The sequence below is a fragment of the Ischnura elegans genome, chromosome 1 (assembly GCF_921293095.1).
Source record: "Ischnura elegans chromosome 1, ioIscEleg1.1, whole genome shotgun sequence".
NCBI lineage: Eukaryota > Metazoa > Arthropoda > Insecta > Odonata > Coenagrionidae > Ischnura > Ischnura elegans.
In genome coordinates, this window is record NC_060246.1 from 63,157,305 (window position 1) to 63,181,596 (window position 24,292).

Genomic DNA, 24,292 nt, shown 5'->3' on the forward strand with positions numbered 1-24,292 from the left:
AAAAGTGTACCTGTCCCGATGTGTCCCAATTAACCGGAATCTACTGTATATCCATATTGCTGTGTGTGCTCATACATATTTAAGGAAAAAGCTCAATATACCTCACCCCATAATGCTGTAAAATTTAATTTGAGATGAAAGAGAAAAATCTTCAATGCACAAAGCAATAAAAACTTTCTAATTAAGTGCCCTAGAAAAAAAGAGGAATTCACTGAATAAAAGAAAATGATAATTCATAACATCAAAAAAATGCATCTCTAATCACCCACAGACCAGAAACATGCATAGGAAGTCCCCATTCTTTCCCCTCAAGATATAAATCTCTTCATAATGTCTACAAAGGAGGCTTTACAGTCAAGCACCTGTCCTCACAAATGGAGGCACTAATTGACATAAAATTCATATAATTCATATTAACATAACAATTAATTTAAATGTTGCTTTTTATTACGAATATAAAAAGAGATTTGAAATGTAAACTTATCCTTGACCATGCATGATCCTTAATAGGCAATCAAAATATTACACTGGTATCAACTTTGGCAAATTAACCTATTACTGTATTCTCTTTTCTTGCAGGAATAAAAATTAATAAACAAGGCAAGGAAAATGGAGACACTATACAATATGAATTTGAAATAAGATGAATTGTTGAAGAACTTTGCCCAAGGCCATAAAAGAATCTGATGGCATTGTAATGAAAAAGAAATATATGATAACTCCAGGATGGTGAAAATGGATATAATAACATAATGAATATCACCAGCGAAACATTGATGCATTCATATTTTGCACCAACAGTATCCTTTTATTAAATAAGCATGTATTATTGCATGCCCAATTCCAATCAAAATTAAAAGGCAAAATTAACCAAATAGTTCATTAGGGTCGTAGTGTTTTTTGAATGGTCACATCAGTTATTTCCATGGACTACAAGTCAGAGGTAGGTTAATTGTAGCCAATGAACTATTTGGTTAATTCCTGTAATAAGAAATATTCTTCGAGGGATTAAAATAAATCAAATTATAATGAAGTACTCGGAGGAAAAATTAGCATTTTTCAGTGAACTGGCATAAACACCTCCGATGCTTCTAATAAAAAGTATTTAAAGTCAAGGTAATATCAACTCATAATTTTGAAGGAAATATCAAAATCACGCATTTAGTGATACTGAACGAAGTCCTTCATATAATTATGAGGATATTCAACATAATAGTAACTATACTTAAAAGACATTAATTATTTCTTTGCTATTTTTCAGTGCCTATCCTATGAAAGTGGAGGCTCCTCCTTAAAGAAGCCTTCAAGAATGATTTCCCATCAGAACTTGATATGCACCAAAATCAAGATGCTTCGGTTACGATATCTCTTCCTATGATAAACAGTTTCATTCATGTACAAAAGAACTAAAAACTTTAAAGGCAACCAAAGAAGAGCTTCACAGTTAGATAATTCAATAGGTGAGGACCAGACATTGCCAAGACTACTTCATATCAAAAACAATTCAAGACTTCCCACTGAGAACTGCTTTTGAATTCAAGAAAAGTACAGCTATCACTTCATGGTGTATGGACATAAAGTGGTGAAAAATTGGTGTTATAGGTCTTCTGCGTTCAAAAGGATATTTACATTAATGAAATGTTTAAACCAAAATATTACCCAAATTGAAAAGCCTACTGCACGGGCCTTTTTAGTAATGAAGGGCAGGAAAGCAAATTAAAAAGGGAATTCCTTTGAACTTCGATGGCCTTAAACAATAATTTCGAATTCACCTTCTTCAGTTTCCATGCATGAAAGGAAAATTTGAAAATCATCCCATGTAGTGTACATAATTTAATCATCACATCAATCTTTGATTTTTCATTAAAATTTAATACTAAATAAGAGTGTTCACTTTGTCCTGTGTACATGTTTAATATGCAGAAAATTGTTACATATTTTGGCATGCATTATTGTAGAAGTATTTGTCATGATATTTCATGGATAAAATGGAAAAGGTTAACTCACAAAAGTGTAATATAAAACTTATCATAGAATGTTTTATAAGGATACCATATCAAGAAAAGCAGAATGTAATTCAAAAATTTCATGTAATGCAAATTATGCAAGTTCATTCTAAAGTTTGATTGATATTTTTGGCTGTTGGTTAAAAATTTGGCATTTGATGTACAATGAACATAAGATACACCATGAAACAGTACATTCCAGAATTTTAAGTTAAATATACACATCATTACATCACTGAAATGTAGGTACCTGTTAAACCTTCATATGTGACCAATAATGTAATAATTTAAATAGAATCACAATTTCATCAAACAGTTACTTTGCTTGAAGTGATATCCATTTTGAAAATGTTTTTATTGATTGAAATATATTGTTTTAACATGAAATTTTCCAATGTATCTTATTTCCTGAAGTATTTTTCTTAAGACGGTGGAGTTCTCTCTTTAGCATGACTGCTGTACTGAGCCCAAAGAGACTCTTCCATTCCCTCTGTATGGAGCATTTTTGCAGGAGATTCGTTAAGAAGGGTCTCGCAGATAATCACCCACTTTCAGCACCAACCTTTTCCGACCCTTCCTAGCAGGGACTTCACATTATCTTGGACTTCGAGGGTAGTTGGGCTCCCTCCTTTCAGGGTTTATAACTCTACCAGCGGCATTGGTTCGTGGTCAATCATGCTTTGTTTATGTGAATTAGCTATATAGATAACTGTGGCTTGCTCATAAATTGCAGACTTTGAATTGGATTTCTTTTTTTTATTCTGAGAATCGTCAAATTTTGAATGAAGCTCTGCGTCAATATTAATGCATTTAATGCAGCAACAATTTCCATGTTCATGTTTATACTGAAATCGCGATATAAGCTAATATTGATTGTAAAATTGTTCTGATTGATTGTAATTGATCATAAAATCCTTTAAAAATTGTAAACGCTGCTCAAAAGACAAAGAATTCAATTCTTAGTTTACATTTTTTGAGAAAGTAACAAATATTTATTACAAAAACTGACTGAATAAACAATTGCCTGACCCTTGCCACAAAGAGGGGTAGTATAAGACGAGGGGTCCGGCTACCTGTTCCTGCATCTCAAGGGTACGGCCTAAGTCCCACTTCCTTGGGTCCCAAAACAAAGACTTCCCAAACCCACGACCATCATATAAGAGGGAGAGTAAGAAAACATATATTTTCGGCATTCGTTCTCCTACATAGAAAAATCTCTGACGAAAATTTGCTGCTTTCGTCTCCCAGGTCAAGAAACGTCCTACCTCATATTTTCATCATTAGTAGTGAAAGGGTTAAACAATATTCACCACAGATATTACCCAAGTAACATTTTTGGTTGGCCCTCTGTTGGCAGATGGTGGGACACAGCGGTTGGCCCATGGTATGATTTGGCCACCTCGCCAACCGTATCCCAACCAACGATTCCCCAACGATGGGCCAACAGAGCATTACAGTCGGGCCTTTGTATTCCCAACCAGAGGCCAACCCCTCTCCAAGGATACACCGTTGGCCCTTTTAAATTCTGCCATCCGTTTCCCAACAAAAGCTATATTTTACTGGAATTTCTCATTTTTATAGAATGAAAGTTAAATTAATTTACCTTCTCACTTGATACGATACCGGTAGATAGAATCTTTACCTTTAACTCCCTAAGAATCAAAATGAAATTAAATACATCAACAATCAATGCTATAGGACAAAGTAAGGTTACAGTGGTTAAAAGTGGAAAACAAAAAATCAATATCAGTTCAGAAGGTCCCCAACTTTTATTTTCACAAATTAGGACAATTTTTATTAGGACAAAATTAGGAAAATTTCAACAGCACCTTTCCATATAACAATATGGCACACACAAAAACTGTCCATCTTCTTTGTTGGGCAACAAAACACACTTAGATAAAATCTGGGTGGACTGCAATTTGCATCCAGGTACTATTTTTTTACTACAAATATACCAATGGTACCACTTCTAAGAGGTAATTCAAAGAAATCCTCCTTAATTTCAAACATGTCACACTGCAAGATGTATACCCCTGAGTTATTTGATTCAATTGCCTTTACAATTCCTATTCTCTGGTCTTCGGCAACGAAATTGTTAAGTTTAGTCCATTTTACTTAATTGGATTAATAAGTGCAAGATTTAGGGATATTAATAGGAATCACAGAAACACTGATTGAGTATAATAGTTGATGTATTTTCCATAAAATAATAATTGTGCAGTTGTTATTTAGGTTTACTCATACAAATTCAATCTCATTCTCTTCAGAGAGGTCTAAATCACTCACTTTGTCCATTGAAACACTGTTTTCATTAAAACTTCCACTTATACTAGATATGCCACAATCTGAAAAAATATACATATCGATCTATCTAAATTAATGATGAAAAGTTTAAAATTCCACAAAACTATCTGTTTAAGGTAACATGATTTTAGGAATGCCAGTTTTGTAAGACTTACCAAATGAGGTCAATGCCTTATTTTTGTTAGAAGCACTCGACTTATTTTATTTAACTGCTATCACAAAGACAAAGCCCTAACAACCAAACAAGTCTTGGTTGTTAGGTTGCTAGGGAAACATGTGAACCGTATCCTGCAACGTATGCAATCGAGGTATACATCGTGCTTATTCACGGCCCATATCGAACTTCCATCGGTTAAGTTAGACTCGAAACAGACAGATCTTATAAGTCTACAATTTTTCATGTGCCCTCCGGGATATATATACTAACAAGTCGCATTAAAGAAGCCTCCGCTTCTTGGAACCATTTATGTCAAATACCAATCTGAAAACACCAGAAAATTAGCAGAATATTACTTAAAAAAGAGTTATACATAATTTCCAAAAATTATCTTATAATATATTCTTAAAAAATTAACTTAAAATAATTATTCTGCCTGCACATAGTCGGTAGCACTGACTGTCAAAGCAAGCGATTATGCCATCCCTATTTTTTAATGAATAGATGCTACCAATCCGATAATCATTTGATACGATAAATCGATTACAATGGAATTTCGCCCATCTCTACGTTGAAGATCTTGTCGGAATTTTGTTTGCAGCTCTCATGGCGGAAATTGAGGAAATGGTATGATGTCCCAACGGTGGCCCAATGATAATCCATTTCGTAGGGCCATCGTTGGGGATTTCCGTTGGGCCAACAGCATAAACCGTTTCGTTGGGCCGACGAACAATATCTGCGTTGGGCCAACAGCGGAATTTGGTAGGCATATCCACCCACAATGAGCCAACCGTGACTACGGTTCCCCAACCGAGGCCCAACGGTCAATGTTACTTGGGTAGGCACAGGCTAATTTTTTCCTCACAACTCAACGGCTGCTAAAACATTCTTTACTGCACCTAATCATTCATTTTGGTCATAAAAAATTGTCCACATCAAATGAAGATGGCTATAATCTTTCAAAGTTTTAGTAATACGATGTAAAGGGAGAGCGGAAAGTACACTATTCATTCATTCATTCATTTATTTACGGGATAACCCATTAACATATTCATACATATAGTTTTACATATGATAAACAATACAAAATACTGAACACACATGCAGTAAACCCAGAAAAAGAAGAAAAAAAATCTATACAATGAGTGGCAGCCACTCCACTATTTCATTCCTATTTCATGATATGATGGAACCCTTTCCAGTAAAATATGTATTCCAGACCTAAAATAGTCCCTACATAGTAATGAACTATGGCCTGTAGTCTACCTAGATATGGACAATGTAGACTACAGGCTACAGTACAGTGAAACATGCCCAAATGGCCACCTACACTCAGCAGCCATCTTCATAAGCAGGCACTATTCTATGGCACTGGATGTATATCCCTCATGAGCATCATAACATCCACCTCCTTCAACGGTCGAGGGTCAATTTTTTCAGCCATGGGCCAACATTTAAGTGATCAGCCACAAATCTATCTTTACCTCATGATTTGGGATTCTTATTGTGGTATTATACCTTCCACCGTAGGTATTCATGGTGTATTTATGAAGCATTCTGGCAGTCTTCTCCCCTTCATGGACTTACCTTTTCAATTCACAATAAGACCTACTCCCTTTAATTCTATCTAAAATCCCTCTCGTCTTCCTTCCTCTTGCAATGATTTGGGATATCATTAGGAATTTGCTCTCTTATATTCTATAACTCTTAAGTCCTGAGAAGAGTTGAGTGAGTAGACTTATCTCATGATCATATCCCACTGCCTTGAGAAATCGATTTCTTTTCATAAATCAATATCATACATCAATACAATATATTTTATCAAACTTGAGCCTTTAAGGTGCTCTTGACCAAGCAAAAGAGAAAACCTAGTAAAAATCTAATACTTTTGAATTTTTTAATTTAAATATGCAAAAGAAAAACGTTTCGCCGGGATTAAAAACGAACTTCACATGAATTTCTTATGGAAATGACCCAGGGCCTCATGAGCCCTATGGAATAAAAATAAATAGTTTACAATATATTCTTAATCCTACTGAACATACCCACTAAATTTCATAGGAATCGGGCCTGCCGTTTCGGAGTAGTTTGTGCACAAAAAACCATGACACGAGAATTTTAAAACGACCTGTGTTAGCTAGATAAATTCCGTAGGTAAACAATGAAAACAACTAAGTGAACAAAAACGACAAAAGATTTAAAACTTTTTTTAGTAACCAGAAATGTTTTAAACTATAAGAAAAAAACACAAAACAAGAACGACCTGTATTAGCTGGATAAATTCAGTAGGTAAACAATGAAAACAACTAAGTGAACAAAAGCGACAAAAATATGAAAAAACTCATCCTTCATATTCATAAAATAATAAGGAAAAAAACAATACAAATGCGCTCAGAAGCGAGTAAAATGACCATTATTTTCCAACACTGCCTCAAGTCAGGAGCTCATGGAATGAACCAAATGCTCACAGACTTGAGGAAGGCGCCCAATTGATTGCCAGATTTCATCGGCATGGTGAACTAGAGCTTCCAAATTCTGTTCATTAGCATTCTCCCATTCCCTCACCATAATACTCCATAGGTGTTCAATAGGGTTTAAGTCGGGGGAGTTCGGTGGCCACGGCAGAACGTGTATACGAGGATTATCCTAAAAAAATCCTTGACAACAATGGCCCTGTATTGGGAAATTGTCTTGTGTAAACGTTACATCCTCTCCAGGTGGCACGACATGGTCTATGTAAGGTAGAACATGCTCCATAACAATGGCAATGTCTTGCTCCACGTTCATTCTTGGTGGAGTGGGCACCAATGGGCCTGGACCAGCTGCCGTCATTGCTCCCCAAATACTCTTGCTAAGGCATCCGCTGGAGTTCCTTCTAAGGATGTGCCGCTGGTAGTATCTGTTAGCGATAAAATTAGGAATGGTTATGATGAATGGTTCCCCTGTTAAAAAAACGAGATTAATGATTATATTTCTACTTACCGAGTATTCCTTGGCCTCCATAACTCAAGCCTTCCTTGCTGGTCGCTGCAGGTCTTCTCATCAGCAAAAATGGCCAGGTCCCAAAATACCTAGTCATTTAACAGGCTATTTTGTGCCAAAGTAACCTTGAAATTTTATGATCCTCGGTGAGGAAAGGCTTCTGTGCAGGTTGGTGGTGGAGATAGCCACCTTCCATCACTCGCCTTCTCACAGTCTGGTAGCTGCACCTCCCTCGAGAGTGCAGCAACTCCTCCAAGTGATAGGATGGCAAGAACAGGAAAGGAAGGCCTAAAATAAAATATAAGCAAAAGGCCATGAAAGCTGCGAAAGAGAAGACACCAAAAAGCTAAAAGATGAATATGAGCAGAGATGCATCAGAGATATCTTCAGATTGTTGACCAGTGATGAGTATAGACTTCTTTAACCCTTCTGTGATTGTGTGAGGTACTTAAGGATACCAAAATCACATAATCTGCTATAAAAGATTTATTTTTAAACACACATCATTCTTAATCCATACATCTGTACATTGAAATTTCTTTTATCAACCTCATTCACAAGCATTTGTTGGGTATTCAAGCTTTGAGCAGAGGTCCTATGGATGCCTACACAAAGAAAATTTCTAAAAGAAAACATTTTTCTCCCATTTTCCCCTAACATGATTACCTAATCAAACAGTTTCTTCAATGCATGGAAACTGAAAATTTTTAATGCATTTTTCATGACACTCCACTACAACTTTTGTGTGCCAGAATATCCATTAACACAAGAATGCCGGGAAATTTGTATCCCCAAGAATGCCGAGAGGGTGTCATTTTGACACCCATGTTCTTATATGCATGTTACATAGCAGATTAGTTTTATTTCGGAGTCGATAGAGTCAATTTCTTTTCAACACTGGTTTTGGGTCCTAATATTAAAAATAATAAATAATAAATGTTTTAATAGAGTACCATTGAAGTAAAATCTTTTATACAAAAAATACTCTCGTGGAATGCGGCATCCATCGAAAAGATTGTGCTGAAATGTCGGAGGAGGCACGAAAGTGTAATAATACCAATATGTAATTATATTGAACAATAAATACTTTTTCATAAGTATTTATTGTTCACTATAATTGGTTAAACTTTGTGTGCATAAAACATTTAAAATCAATATGACAGGATTTTTTTAATTATTATTTTTAACTTTTTCCATCAGGTTTTCGTCTTAGAATGTAGAAGTGTGCTTCAAAAGACCAAAATTTGGAAAAAAACAATTACGACCACTAAACTACGAAATTTTTTAAAATAAAATAAAAAACTCTGTAAGAACCCAAAAAGAAATCGAATGCTTTCTCATACAGGCTTAAAAAAAGCTTTATCTAAATTGTAGATATTCTACGTTTCTGGCAATTTTGGTCTGTTTTGGCCGTAGTTTTACTGACTTTTTAAAAAGCTTACAAAAAGCAACAGTTGTTTTTATTGCATTTTATCTATACTTGACAATACCTAGTCAGTTCTGGATTTCTCACCTCTTCACACTCTTTAGAGGGTTGGCAGACATTTGTTGACGCAATGTAAGGAAAAGCAAGCTATTCTGATAAATTTAGTAAAAATAATTCGGGACATCTTTTATGAAGTTGTTTCCTTATATATTATCCAGGCATTTATAGCGACCAAGTCAAAAGTATTCTGGAAAGAAAAAACAGGTAATCGCCTGGTTCCACTGCTGACCGTATTTCCACCCCATATGATCAATAACATCTACTTCAAAGTTTATCTCATTACAACACTTTACAGTTACGGGTGATTTGTTAGAGTTGTTCCTAATGTCAATTCGAGGGTGAAGAGATCACAAAAAAAGAACACATTTTTTCTGTTTGCCCTGATGAACAGTAAGTGTTACGTCACCATTTTTGTACAATTTAGTTGATTACAACTCTTCCCGAGAAGCTTTTATTTCACCAGGGATTTCCTTTCTTCCCTTATATACGAATCCCGAAAGGCATGTACCCTTTTGTATCGAGTAGAGTCAGCAAAAGTGATGTGAAATAATTGCCAGTGGTTACATTCCTGCCCTTGCTCATGTAGGGTTGCATACTTTTCAATACAAAATGATCTGAAACACGATCGCCAGCTTAACGAGAGCTGTCCTTGACGGCTATGGTCAATCTGGAAGTTAATGGAATCCGTTTACCAAATACATACTGTCTTTGTATTCTGCAAACCAGTATTTTTACCCATACTTATCAGTGCCATGAACTGAGTGAATGGACATCTAGTTTTGCTTGGAAACAGCTGTTCGTCAATGTTTATGTTAGGCCCAGGCTATGATTCCACAGCATGGCCATCTCCTTCTGTGGCTGGATCGTGAGCAAGGAGGTGACATCGCCTTGAAGTCTACTCAGCGCTCCTTTCACATCGGTGCACCACGTCACAACCACGTACGATTATTATTTTCTGTCCGATAACCAGTGCAGATCCAGTAACTCAATTATGTGTATATGCGTATTTTAAAATAAGTATGTGTTCCTTTCGTGATTTAATTACTAAACTGATACATACAAAACACTGAAACTAACCGTGCTCACTATTTTCACTACTTTTGGATGAACTAAACTGCACCTCCGGTGCAACCCAATCGTCCGACTCAACATCTTCATCAGACCCTTTCCCCGACACGTCTCCAGGGATATTGTTTAGTATTGCATAACTTTGCTCCGTCGTAACACGTCTATGCTGTGCCATTATGAAGACAGAACTGCCGACGCAGGTCAAGCAGCAGGTCGCGACACACTAGCGACCCAGTCCGCCAAACACGAGAGCGAGTCAGGCAGCCGAACACAGAGGCTCGGCAGCAGCCAACTGCATTGTCGCGTGCGTCACTGACCTCTTATGTTTCACAGCAAATAAGTGTCACCCCGGTAAAAAAATTAGCTGGTTTCAAGGCGAATCATTCGCAAAATACAGCGGAATATAATTACCTTACGAGCTACTAAACATTCGAAAAAAATAGTAAACAGCCAATGCTCATTGAAATTATGTAAAAAAAACAATCATGAAGGTAATGTACTTCACAAAAATATACTATACTTTACATAAAGGTACTACACACGAAGATAATGTACTACCATATACTAATTTTACAAATAATTATCAAAACGCATCCCACGAGACACCTAAACCGAAGGAAGAAACAATGTAATATACTGGGTGTCAAAATGACACCCTCCGGCATTAAAGGTAAATTTGAATTTTTGAGACGAAAAAAATTAGGGGGGGTATCCCTTTTAATGTCGTTTTGTTAAGAGCTAAAAATGAATTAAAGTCACGAAAGATTTTTTTCAACAACACTCTTTAAGGGCCAACTCCGTAAAAAATGTATGCGTAGGGTGTCAAAATGACACCCTTCGGCATTCTAGTGTTAAAAGGCAATACCGTATCTATTTAGGTCTGCAAACCACCCCCAGTCTTTCATTGGCAGGGCCTGAGTGCAAAGATTGTAACACAACATGCTTGGGAGCATTCTACTGCATCAAAGCCAGAATACAAAGATGGTTGATAGAGTTTCCTGTGTTGAGATGAAATAAAATTCTGCTCTACAGAACACCTGCTAGTGGATAGGCTCAAGAGTAACTTCACCCCAAAAATATTTCATGTAACAAGGTTTTGGTGCAAAATTGTCAAGGTGGAAGAGTTGAAGGAGAGGAAAAAAAACCCAGCAGAATCAGACCAGAAGCACAGCCATCAGTCAGAAAATAATCTGTGCAAGGAGGCAACTGTGAGTGAACTTAATGCTGTTCAGGCAAAAATAATAGTAGCAGGAACTATTCGTACAGGGAAACTTCATCTGAAATGTAGGTGAATGATAAGCTATTTGGGAGCCATTCTTCATTGGTAGGATATACTGGGATAAGTAAAAACCACTTTTCAAAATATTTGGTTCGATGGCTGATCTCAGACTGCAGGAATGAAGAACTCCAATGATAAATTAGAGGTCACAAGGTCAATTGATGATAAATTTGTACAAAACTGTGATAGATGCTACTTCTGTGGTTGTTACATAAGAGTAGAGTGAGCAAATCTCAACCTCATATGGTAAATAAATACCTTCAACGTTTGCATAATAAAACATGGTTGTAATGGAATCAAGGTCTGTATGGGTGATAATTTAGAAACATCATAAATCATTTCATCTAAGGTATATAGTGGCATGGTTGGTGTTTAGAGGGAGAAAAATCAATGTTGGGTAGTCAACATAGGGCCTAATATGACAAATGGTGTGGGCATATAGGTAACCATTCCCGGGCAGATTTAGCCTGACATTGCGTAAAGGCAGAGGCTAAGGGGACAAGAGCCCCCCCCCATTTGGTTGAAACACTCACTGGATAAAATCAAAATTTTTGGAGGCTCCCACTTTGCACTAAAGTATTTAGTTATATTTTCTGATTTATTTACCTAATTTAATGAATTGAAATACCAATTATCTCTTAACTTATTGTACACGCTTTTGGTATGTTACAATTCAGTGGTAGATCCAGAGAGGGCTAGGGGGACCTATAGCTAGATATGTAGAAAGGTAATTACCCCCCCTAATCCCGGTCCTGGATCCACCACTGTTACCATCATCAGATCAATTCATCTCCACACTGCTAGCTAAGGCATTGTACAATCATAGGCGGATCCAGGGGGGGGGCACGGGGGTACGTGCCCCCCCCAGACCCTCAAAAATATACAAGATTTTTAATACGGTCCCATTATCATTGCGTTCGTTTTGTATTACGAGATATCCTTGTGCCCCCCCTGAACAAAATCCTGGATACGGCCTTGCTTGTGCCCCCCCCATAAAGAAATCCTGGATCCGCCCCTGTGTACAATCATAGAGAAATTATAATTACTCATGGGTAGCCACATCTCCCAAGGTCACAAAGCCTATAGTTTTTGCTGTGCACCTCAATCTTTCCCGAATTTTAATTATTTAAAAACAAACCATTTTGAGAAAATAAAATTGTAAATTTTAACAACCACTATGTTTAAGTACCAAGACAAGGCAAAATGACAGGTAGAAAGTTTTGCAGAACTTGATGTCACTCCTACTTATTTATCCTTATTCTCATAACAGTGCTTCTTCCACTATACCTTTCAGGTGATTCAAGCTGTAAATTGCTGCATTTAAAGCCTGTTTAGTGTACATTTGAAGAAGATCACATTTTTTTCACATACTACACACTTTTATACTTAAAATTTCCCAGGCTCAGATCTACAACCTCTCACCACATTGTTATGATGAAGTGAACTCACTTGTTTTCTGCCCTTCCAGCAGCATTAATGCCCCATGTAACTATGCTATGCTAACCCCTTGCCAGTTCAAGCCAAGTAATAGGCAAATTAACGGTGCTAGTTCAATATATATACCAATATATATGTTGGGTCCTTTACCCCCCTCCCTCTCAGCGAGTGTTGCCGTGCTCGGGGTTTTCCAAGGTTCAGCCGTTTCCTCTTCGGCCCCCTTCTCTCATTTCTTGTGGTCTCTGCCAGGGGGACTTGACTCGCACCCTTTTGGAGTGAGGGCTCCTAGGCAGTGCCGTTATTCGAGGGTCAGGAACCCTGTCTCATCCATGCCCTTGCCTTTGGTGTGGGTATTAATCAGTGTTTTACGAAAGCTGGTAGTGTGTGGACGCGGAGTTTTGGCACGCGCTTCACTGGAAGTCGCGCGCAAAATAAAGCGAATTCGACTTGAGGTGTCCTCGCCCTTTATTAAGGATAACTTGGGGCACACGTCCCCGTGCGCATATCTTCTGGTTCACCACAGGCCGGATAGCGTGAACAGTATATTTTACCCTTGAATACTTTGAGTAACTTTTTTGATGACACCATTGGTTCAACAAAAGTGATTGAAACAAACCTGCAAAGGAAGCAGGTCTTGACTCGTAAGAAATAGAAATTTGTAACTGGAAAATAAACATTTTCAAAAATAGGTCTCTAGAAACACGAGGATTTTATGGGAATTCATAAGCTTGATTATGCTGTGGGGAATAAACAATTCAAACCATACATTTTTTTCATATGTAATGGGTGAGGAATGAGTTTCATTCCAAAGAAACTACTTTCATTTATCTGATTGTAATAAGAATTGGTAAAGCATGATCCTAAATTGAATATAATTCTGCCAATTAGTAAATAACTGGGGAGCATAGAAACCTAGTGGGAAGAGTGCTTGGCTTCTAATATGAGTGTTCCAGGTTAAAATCCTTTGGTGAATTCAAATGAATTTTTGTGGACACCCCAAAATAAAATCTTTGAGGAGTGAGGTGGCCCATGGAAAGCAACTGGCCCTATGTGTGTGACATTCGCATGTGTGTGGCCAACCATGGGAAGAGTACCTTCTGCTGGGGAAAGGTTGGACCTTTTTTGGAACTGTACCTTCAATGATACACACTAACATCCACCTTAAATCAATGAAATAGTATTTAAATACCTCCATAATTGAACATACCAGGTAAGGAAGTCAAAGTCATCAGATTGCTTATGCTGAGGAAAGGTTGGCTATCATGAAACAGTATATTTCCATGAAAACTTCCAGCCCTTGGCTGAAACGGCTATAGCTTTGTGACTTAGGGGGCTGCACAATAATTAATGACACTGATCTCATGTCAACAAATGTTTTTTTCAGTCCTTGTGTGAAACTGTCAGACTCAGATGTGTCTACAAAGCCGGCCATTGAGGTGGCAGGATATAGTCCTCACTTGCCAAACTGAATGTTGCAAGTTTGAGTCCTGCTTGGGTAAGGTACCTTCATCCAGGGCATAGTCATTTGCGATTGCCCACAAGTCAACTGCTGGGGCAATAAAACCTGTTGGGTGCTGTTTCTGAGGTTTTTGAAAATAAATAAATCAAAAATTTTTAGAAAAACCACAACCTTTTACAGAGATTAGTTCATAGAACAGATGCAATAGGAAGAGTAAAAGTTACAAAAAAAGATGTTCCATTAATTTTTAAAAAGATCATACAAAACAAGAGCTCTTAAGCACTGAGTCTGAGAGAGTGGTTGGTCATGGAAAGATGCACATGATGTCTCCGTACTAAGTGCTAGGCATTCAGATGAAATATAAACTGTCAGTCAAAAGTAAGGGCTGGAAACAGTGCATACACCCTCTAGGTTGGGACAAGATCTCAATTTCCTCCCATCCTGACTTTTCCTGACTTTTTCCTGACCAAAATCTTGATATATCCTGACTTTTTCTAGCGTTCGCCATAAGTTTTAACGCATGAAGAAAGATGTCATAAGAGGTCATATACAAGGAAATAGCTCAAAATATGCAACACTTCAGTATTTTTTAATTGTAATATCAGAAAAACTTACAAGAAATGTTACTACTGTACAGTACTACACGTTAGGTACTTTGGTACTTTCCAAACAAAATATGGCCACTGTGGACTAGCAATCATTGTGACTTAATCATTAGTCAAAACAGTAAAAAAAACAAGGTGAACAAAACAATCACAATTTACTTATTTTAAGTACACTTCACACATAATAATAGTTCTTTCATAGTGACTTTCCAAACAAAAAATGGCCACTGTGGACTAGCAATCACTGTGACTTAATCATTAGTCAAAACAGTAAAAAAAAAACAAGGTGAACAAAAAAATCACTATTTCCTTATTTTAAGTACACTTCACAAATTATCATAGTTCTTTCATAGTGACTTTCCAAACAAAATATGGCCACCGTGGACTAGCAATCATTGTGACTTAATCATTAGTCAAAACCGTAAAAAACAAGGTGAACAAAACAATCACAATTTACTTATTTTAAGTACACTTCACACATAATAATAGTTCTTTCATAGTGACTTTCCAAACAAAAAATGGCCACTGTGGACTAGCAATCACTGTGACTTAATCATTAGTCAAAACAGTAAAAAAAACAAGGTGAACAAAAAAATCACTATTTCCTCATTTTAAGTACACTTCACAAATTATCATAGTTCTTTCATATTGACTTTCCAAACAAAATATGGCCACTTTGGACTAGCAATCACTGTGACTTAATCATTAGTCAAAACAGTAAAAAAAACTTGGTGAACAAAAAAATCACTATTAATTTAAAGTGCACTTCACAAATTGTCTAAGTTAGAAACTCCATTGTTAAGTTAGAAAGTACCAGTCAACTTTTTTATTTCTTCATCAATGGCATCAGCCTCCTTCTGGCTTGATGCTAACACTTTCATCTTTTTGGCTTGAAGCTCCTTAACTTCAGTTCCAATCATCTTCTCATGGGTCCTTTTTTTTTCGACCTCAGCGTCCTCAGATCGGCGCTGCTTCTTTGCTTCTTCATACTCGGAGCGCGCGTGCCGAAATCTGTTGATCATTTCAGCAGATATTTTTATGTTTTCTACGCCACCAGCAGCGTTGACTGAGTCGTACACTTGGCGCTGAGCCACCAAAGACATATCTAATTGGTTCTCTACTATTATCTCCTTATTGATGGAGAAGCCACGCTCGATGAAAGCTTGGCCATGGCTTATGATCAGAGCCATTTTAATCACTTTCACTAAACCATCTGAGCACTTATAACGATCCCAGATACCTCTCCAGAAATGATCTAGTCTCTGCCTCTGACGATCATATTCTTGACAGGCGTTAGCAAATACTTGTTTGTCACAGAGCACCTTAAAGTCAGACAAAATAGTGTCGCACTCACTTGCAGGAAGCCAATTGCGGCTGTGCAGTTGTTCCAAGAAGCCGTTCAGTCGAGTAGAAACGGCAGTTTTGGAATGTGAAATCAGTTCTGGGTCACAAAAAGTTATGGCTCTGCAGAGTTTGTAATTCAAGGGAGCCTTTTCAAGAATTTTACTAACCATAGCCTTCAGCAGGAGCACACACTCCTCCTTGAACTTCAGCATTTCTGGAGTAGATACTTGTACTTTTTTGAGAGCGTCCTTTACAGAAAAACTAAAATTGAAGTTCTTCACAGGAATCAGATTGTCTTCATTGGTAATGTCAACTTTACATACATCTGACTTTCGATTTACATAATCATTCTTGACAAAATGTCTAAGCAGGTTCGACACTAAGTTCGACAGGTCCGTGTGCAAGAACGGCGCCATTGGGTCATTGGTTTGATAAGTAGTCAAGAATGGCTCAACAAGTCTTGCAACATATGAGAAGAAGGCTAACTTAGGCCCCAACATCTTATCTTCAACAGCTTTTGCAACATACAAGAAGCCGGCAGATTTTATTTTATCCTCTTCAGGTCCAGTTCTCACTTTTTCAATAAAAGTTTTTACGTTTGGCAATATTTTGATGCAATTATCGGCACCAGGTGCATTATTCAACCACCTCACTGCACAATACTTATTTGGGAAAGTAGTAGAGCCTGTCCACTCTGTATACTTACTGCGACGGGCAGGCACATTCTTAAATATATTGTATAAGGCCCTGAGAAACATGACAATATTCCAGCCACACTTACTAACCCCCTCTTTGAAGGAATTATGAACTACGTGCAAACCACAGGACCCCATGAGCAGCAGCAGTGGCTCATCCTCACCAAACTCTGTTTTCATATAAATCTGGAGATCTTTCAGGAACTTGACATTAACATTCGGGCCATCCATGCCAACCATAAGCACATGAGACTGCACACTTCTAGGAATTGCTGTGCAGTATGCCGATATGAGATCAGTCGCCCTTGAGCGACCCAGGAACACTGAATCATAATATTTCGTCACCGTTTCATTTTGATCATCACACCAAAATTTAATGGCAAGATCCATTTGAGTCTTCTGGCTACACTTATTGAGACTCTCGTCAAATAAAACTACCACAAAATCCAGTTTGGTTAACTTAGATGTGATAACATCATGGAAATGTGGGGCTAAACCATGTACAAGTGAATAGGCGATTTTGTTCCGACCCAATTCCATTTTTGCAGCAATCATACTATCTGGGAACATTGTGGGAAATAACTGCACTGCCTTGCCCCCAGAAGACAAAGAAGTATGGCTCGTTACACAATAGATACACCACAAAATCTCAGCTTTGGTAGTATCTTGCTTCATTAACCAGGTGTTAAGACCTTGCAAACCAGCAGTCTTCGGGACGGCGATAACTTCGTTGGTACATCGCGCACATGGGCATGAACATGTGCAGGCAGGTGAAGCTGGTGTGGGGTCATCGGGATCGTCCCGAGGGTCTTCTGCAGTCCCACCCGATGCTGAGGAACCAGGTGCCGCCGCCGTGGGGTTCACCGACGCGGATGTAGAGGTAGAGGGAGTTGCTGTAGTCACCTACAAAAATCAGGCTGGGGTAGAGAACCAGAAAACCCCGAAGATTTTACAAATAACTCACCATCACTTACCTTCTTAGCGGAAGGCAAACAAAATATCTTGATCCCGTAACAGCTCTTCTTGTTCTCGACGGCAGTATTGTGGTGGGTTGATGACAGGTGTTTAGTCAGGGCACCGCGACCCATGTTGCCGAGTTGATTCGTCTTGCAGCACACCGAGCAGTAGAAAGATGTTGGTTTTCCTTCTGGCAATCCATGCTTTAATGCAGTCGAAGTCTTTGGTGAGAAGCAGCTGAAATGAAGCTCCTTTGACCAATCCTCGTTCCAATACGTCTGCTTTCCCCCGACCATGACTAGAGACGAAATGGGCCTCAGCATTCGGGTCTGAAAATAATACAATCTCATTTTGAACTACAGCACCATTAAGTTTCAATGAATAGTCGAATGGAGTGGATAAAATAACACGACAGTGAGTTTGCTAATATTCGTGACAGCCTACCTTCAATGAAGAAAACGCAACCTCCGCTGCTCTCCAGGCACACCGACTCGTCCGGACTCGTCACCGTCGCACTGTTATTGTTGACCCGCCGCGGGCGTAGACCCGGGGAGCGCGTGGGATGGCGGGGGGTGTGGGGGGAAAGGCGCGGAAAAGGAGCGACCGTGGAGCCAAGGTTTAGAGCCTAAGGTTGCCTCACTCGCTTCTGCGCATGAGCCTACCAAGCCGCTACTATGTCACAGACGACCCAATGCAACTTTGCTATTGCATTGTCGTATGGTAGTACAGAATTCATTTAAGGTTCCTGAGACGCTGCGTCGCCATGCGTTCAACACAATGTAGTCAATATTTCCTGCGCTTTCTCCGTTAATGGTCTCAGTAGTCCACAAATGATAAAATGACTTTTTGTGGAAGAAGAGCGCGTTACACTGCCGTGTATGCCGGCCTCCCGCTATACAGTGGCGACGTGCTCAAACTGTCAGAAACGAAGAAAGCTGGACGAAACGTCTCATACTACACGTGGGCACTTGAATTTAGGAATCCTTTTATTTCATGGATATACAAATCGGCACCAACAACCTCTTAATACCCCTCACACGTTAAAAAAATATCGCTGAAAGTGAATCGGTCAAAATTAATATGTATATATACCAAAGAAGTGATGTACAAGATTTGCGATGCTCCTATCACATGTGATAAGCTAGATTTTTTTCCACTTTTGAGATAAATTACCTAACATACTTATTCGTGCAAAGACAATTATGTTTTTACATCATCAACCCGAAAGGCATGACCTCCACTGTATCCCCATTGTAAGAAATCATTCAACCTCATTTCTAGACGTGAGACTAAAAACTAGTTGTAATTTTATTATTTTGTACGCCATTAAATAATACAGAGCAATTTTCCAGGCAATGGCTGAGCAGAATAACCCATAACATGTGATAATTGAAGTTCAAAAATATTTTAGCGCATTAAAAATATTTCTCAGGCATCACGGGAAAGATCGTAAATCGCATGATAGAAACCTATATTTTTTATGGTAATTATTCCTTCACTCGAACAAGCTATAAATTGGTAGTCTTGCTAAACTTCTAAGGTAAATTAGGATAAACCGTTTCAATTTTTTTTCTTTTCACGTCATATGTACTTGCAACTGTATTGAATCAGAACCTCTTCCAAGTGAAGGATTCTTTTTACTTTTGAGATTTTAGCCTGGTTATCCGATCAAAAGTCATTAATTCAGGTATTGATACTTTGCTCCAGATTTATTGGTAATCTTCATTGCGTTCAGACTTTATACTTTTCTCTATTCTCAATTATCAACTAATTTTTCCAGAGCATGATAATGAACGACAAGACGCATGGTGAGAAAATAGCGTTTTGCAATGACATGGTCATCCTTAGTGAAAAGCATATGCATATATGTGTTTTAGTTTTATTTAGCTGATAGCATACCTGACGGGTGATCGAGAGGAGCTTTAAAAGTAGGCATATGAATTCAATTATAGTGCATCTGAATTAGCAATCGGTAATTTCAAAATTTATTTTATAATCAATGATCGTTATTTTTAAGTGACTCACATTGCTGAATGTTTTCTAGAAATTTTCTAAAAATGCTTTGACTCTTCTGAATTCTCTGAGCTCAATATTGAAGTTGGTTCCTTTTCAATAGTCTAAATTATTTGCTAAACGTTTGCCTAATTGGAACCGCTGCAGCAAGCGATGTAAAATTTCAACCCTTTTCACTTTTTGCACTCGTCACATGTTTATTTTATTTTTTGATTACTCCAAAGGATTTCATGCATGCATGCATGCATGAGAGGGTTAAGAGTGTCTAAAGGCCGTTTTACACGGTACACGGAATTGCGCAGTCTGACGTACGTGCGAAGGCGCAATCAAAATTGCGTCGTGTAAAGCGGTGAATTGCTAGAACACATGCGAGAACCTTGCCATGCAGCGGCAGGCAGAGCGACGCCAGCACTCCTTGCTTCGGCGGTGAAGTCGGCAGCCCAGTTCGGCACGGGTTAGCACGAGGGGAAGGGAGGCGGTGAGACAGCGCGGCGCGGGCGTTCTCGGCTCATCTTGCGGCTGTCGCTTGCCGCCAGTGCGGCGTGCGGTGGCCGGCGGCACAGCAAAAGGCACACAATCCGATCCATCCTGACTCTTCGGGCGCTCATCCTGACGATTTCCTGATTTTCCTGACCAAAACTTTTTTTCCTGACTATTTCCTGACTTTCCTGACTTGTCCCAACCTAGACCCTGGTAAGTAATAGATTACAAAAAAATTCATCAGAGGTGTTGACTTATACGATCAGCCTTTAGAATCTTTGATTTAGGAGAGGAAAAGAAAGTATTCACCCTTTACGCCAGTATTATAATTGTTAGGTATTCTATCGATTAAGGTAGATTTACCTGGAGTACTTCTGAAGTATTGTGGCAGCCTTCCCTTAATTCCTGTACTTTTCTCCTCAGTTCACAATAAGGCCTACTCTCTTTCATTCTATCTAAAATTCCTATTCTCTTCCTTCCTCTCCCTCTTTTACCTAACATTCTACATTATAGCACTGTTTACAACATCCCCTCCCTGCTTAGTACACCCTCCATCCATACTTTCTGTCTCCTCCATATCTAATCTAGACACTGCCTCTCCTCACCCATCATGTCCAGCACTTCATCATTCCTCCTACTCTCCATCCACTTCACCTTCTCCACACTTACATCTCAATCCTCTCCAGTCTTCTCTCATCCTCCTTCCAAAGTGCCTCTGCATGAACACATGGTTTCGCATGGTAAAGAGCTATACTCCAGATCAAACTCTCACCTAACCTTTCCTTTAAACTCTTACATAACTATCCTCTCATAAGCATCCATAAGTTTTTGCCATTTTTTAGTTCTATTATGCCTAATCGGGAAGGGAAAATCATTATCATGCTTATAGTGTGCTCGTATTGTACTTCATAGAGCCCATGCCATTCTAAGATTGATATACTTTTAATATAATTAAAACATGGAGAATTAGGCCACTGTATTAGCGTTGACAGAATTTGTAGAGGAGTGAGGAGTCGAAGGCAAATTAACCCTTTTAGTGCCAGCCCATTTTTCCTGGTTTGCTGAAGAATGCCAGGCCTTTTGTCGCTGAATTTGTAGGTTTGCTCTAAAAAAAATATATAAAGCCTAATATGCATTTTCTGAAACTAATTTTTTTTTCATTGACTCTCAATACTTACGGGTATGTTAAAGCATGATAGATACAAAAAAATAGAGGCAAAATCTATACGAAGCTCAAACAATAAAAGGCATCAGTGCAAAATAAGCCCGGCCGATAGATCAGCCCTTGGCACTCTTTGCATTAACAACCCGGGCCGATGGATCGGCCCCCTGGCACTAAAAGGGTTAAGGAATTCACCTGTTTAGAAATTTCTCACTGAACAGCCACGGATTGATAGTATAGTGTTCTGTGAACATTGGTGGCCAATGGTCGTAGAATGTTTTTATTATTTATCACAGTATTCTACCGATTAAGGTAGGTTTCCATCGAGTACTAAAGAAGAATTCCAAGAGCCTCCCCTTCCTTTGAGCATTGCCCTCTTCAATTCACTGTAAGGCCGACTCTCTATCAATCGATCTAGAAATCCTATTCTCTTCCTACCCCTCCCTAATTTACCTAACATTCTACCCTCTAACACGATTTTCAACATCCCCTTCCCGCTACCTACTCCCTCCATCTATACCTTCTGTCTCCTCCATATCTCATCTAAAAGCTGCCTCTCCTCACCCACCATGTCCAGCACTTCGTGGTTTCTCCTCTTCTCCATCCACTTCATCCCTATTCTTTGCCACACCAACATCTGGAATACCAGAAGTGGGTGTGGCGAGGGAAGTTTCTTTGCAACTTGTCTAATTCATGTGCTGAATGCTACAACTTAAACCCTCAGATGCCCAATTTTCTAAACTGTGCCCCAATCTCTATAGAAGATTTTTAAATCTGCCCCTAGTCAATATTAAACTAGAAATTTGACAGAAATTCATCATGCTACATAAATAAAAATCAAATTAATCATTTTAAATAAACTAGTAGGGTTAATTAGGGTTGATTCACTTTTTCTTGCTGCTTTCATCCAATTGTTTTCCCAACTGAGGATAGGTTTCAGTATTTGCTCCTCTCTTTTCACCACCTCATTAAAGTCTAAATGAGGAACTTGGAAAAGGTGACCACCTTCTTTTAATCAAGATTGATCGGACATAAATGATCTATAGAAATTAATAGAAGAAGAAGCCTAGTCGAGTGTGGCAAACTTTTCAAGAATGCCATGGAAAATAAAACATAGAGATGCACCTCCATGAACCTTTTTTATCCCTTTCGCGCCAAAAGATCATTTTCATACACAAAGACCTAACATCGGGTATAGCAGTCACGTATTTTTCAATGCAAACGACTGGACATCAGCTGTAGCTGGAAAGGGAACAGACCGCTGAGGTGGCATTCAGATACATTCAGGCCCTGCCAGAGACCTGGTTTAGTGAGATATTAGGGCCACTCCTCAGCAATTTAGCCCGACCATCCCACTCATTTATGATCCTCCTTGATGCAGGAATCCATTGTGAAGGGGTTATATTGTCAACTGTTTTCGCAATGATATCTTTTGTACCATAACACAGTGAACTTATTGTTTTAGTGCCTTGTTTTCAATAACTTTGTTGTTATTAGGGCTAGAAATGTTTAAAATTCCACAAAGCTTTAAATTATCATAGAAGAGTAAATTATTGAAAATCAAATGCAATATTTGGTTTACAAAAACAATGGTAACACAATGAGTTGACAGTGGATTCGTGCTCAGACAGGATTAGGGGGTTAGTCCCGTGGCCGGGATAAGGGCCGGGCATCCCTTTGAGTCAAGTCCCAAATCGGAGGGAGGATAATAATTGCATATATGCAATTATTGCATATATGCAATTATTCTCCTCCCTCCTTAAAAAAGAGCTCCGTACAGAGGTTTAAAATATTCTTATGCTGCTCGTAGCATGGAAAACGTTTACCTCTTCCAGGTACCAGCAGGAAATGGTTAACAAGCAGAGACCATAGCTGTTACTGGTGTTTCTTTCCAACCCTCTTACTCAAACTCACTTTACCTACCTTGATCATGTTCCATGCCTTGATGGGTCAAATCGTCTTCCTTGTAGGTAGACTGGATCAGTTAAGCTGATCAATATTCATTGCTGGGTGATGAAAGAATACATAGGGAAATCCAATTATAAAGACAGCATTTGCACTGACCATGAACTAATCATATAAAATTCTAATACAGAACTTAACCTATCTTTAAATTCATGGGTAGCACGACTGTATAGACGTGTAATTAACGCATCGTATGGGGAAAACCTGCCATAATTTTTTACTTATGCTCGGCAATACGTAGTAGTTTTCCAACAGCTATACTAAAGCGTCCTTCAGGTTACCCGGTTAGCTTGACTATTGCTGCTACATCAGCAAAGATCCACCAGATTTAACAGATTCCAACATTAAAAATATGCTATACAAAACACTGTCTCGGGAGAGAGATCAACTGTTGAACCAGTTATCGCAGAACTTGAAAAAAACACGGCGTACAATGCAGCATAAGCAATTTTCGACTGACACTGGATTTTGTGTGCCTATTCCGAAGCATGGATTGACAAAAAAGTTTATTGGTGAAAGCTAAGTCGCACAATGCAGGTAAAACCGTGGGAAATGTAATGGGATACTTTCACGGACACAAATTTCTTGCGCTATCTGATCATACCATTTGACTATTTTAAAGTAAAATACTCTCTTTCGCACAATGTTCAACATCTATGACCTTGGCATGCTCCCAAATTAAGCTACACGAAAGACTCACCAAGTCAGAAAACTACGAACGAATTCCGAAGCCCGCCATGCATCACACGAACGGGTGCGTTCCGAATTGGTGGAAAATTCCGGAAGTCGCGTAACTTCCGGAAGTCAGAGAAGATTGTTACGAGCTTCAAATACAGTACGGAAAATGTAACGTGACTTCTCTTTATCGTTACTTTAATTATATTCAATTT

The 24,292-nt window shown here is 38.5% G+C and overlaps 1 protein-coding gene and 2 long non-coding RNA genes across 4 annotated transcripts in view; 1 reads left to right on the plus strand and 2 right to left on the minus strand.

Annotated features, from left to right (window-relative positions):
- The window catches only part of LOC124161831, a 47,154-nt gene extending 44,761 nt beyond the window's left edge, over nt 1-2,393 (plus strand). The window contains exon 2 of the long non-coding RNA XR_006865413.1: nt 580-2,393. This is a non-coding gene — a long non-coding RNA (uncharacterized LOC124161831). The remainder of the gene's footprint in view (nt 1-579) is intronic.
- A 3,225-nt stretch (nt 2,394-5,618) lies between these two features.
- Nucleotides 5,619-24,070, minus strand: LOC124161845. Its single transcript, XR_006865414.1, has 3 exons — nt 23,361-24,070; nt 7,453-7,740; nt 5,619-7,369 (listed from the first exon to the last, which is right to left on the minus strand). It is a non-coding gene; the product is annotated as an uncharacterized LOC124161845 (long non-coding RNA).
- Nucleotides 15,544-19,849, minus strand: LOC124161836. Of its 2 annotated transcripts, XM_046538054.1 has the most exons (3): nt 18,227-19,849; nt 17,800-18,111; nt 15,544-17,728 (listed from the first exon to the last, which is right to left on the minus strand). In XM_046538054.1, exons 2-3 carry the CDS (start codon nt 18,103-18,105, stop codon nt 15,590-15,592), a joined length of 2,445 nt encoding a protein of 814 aa, XP_046394010.1. In that variant the 5' UTR covers nt 18,106-18,111; nt 18,227-19,849; the 3' UTR covers nt 15,544-15,589. The 2 variants fall into 2 exon arrangements, with proteins under 2 accessions (XP_046394010.1, XP_046394001.1); XM_046538045.1 differs by having other exon boundaries at nt 17,800-19,849.
- Nucleotides 24,071-24,292: the final 222 nt, after the last annotated feature.

Bases quoted from the DNA above. Each gene is read 5' to 3' on its own strand.
- LOC124161836 (XM_046538045.1), bottom strand. From the start codon at position 18,132: ATGAGATTGTATTATTTTCAGACCCGAATGCTGAGGCCCATTTCGTCT. The intron at 17,729-17,799 runs GTAAGTGATGGT...TGATTTTTGTAG, and splicing joins GTTTGCCTTCCGCTAAGAAG to GTGACTACAGCAACTCCCTC.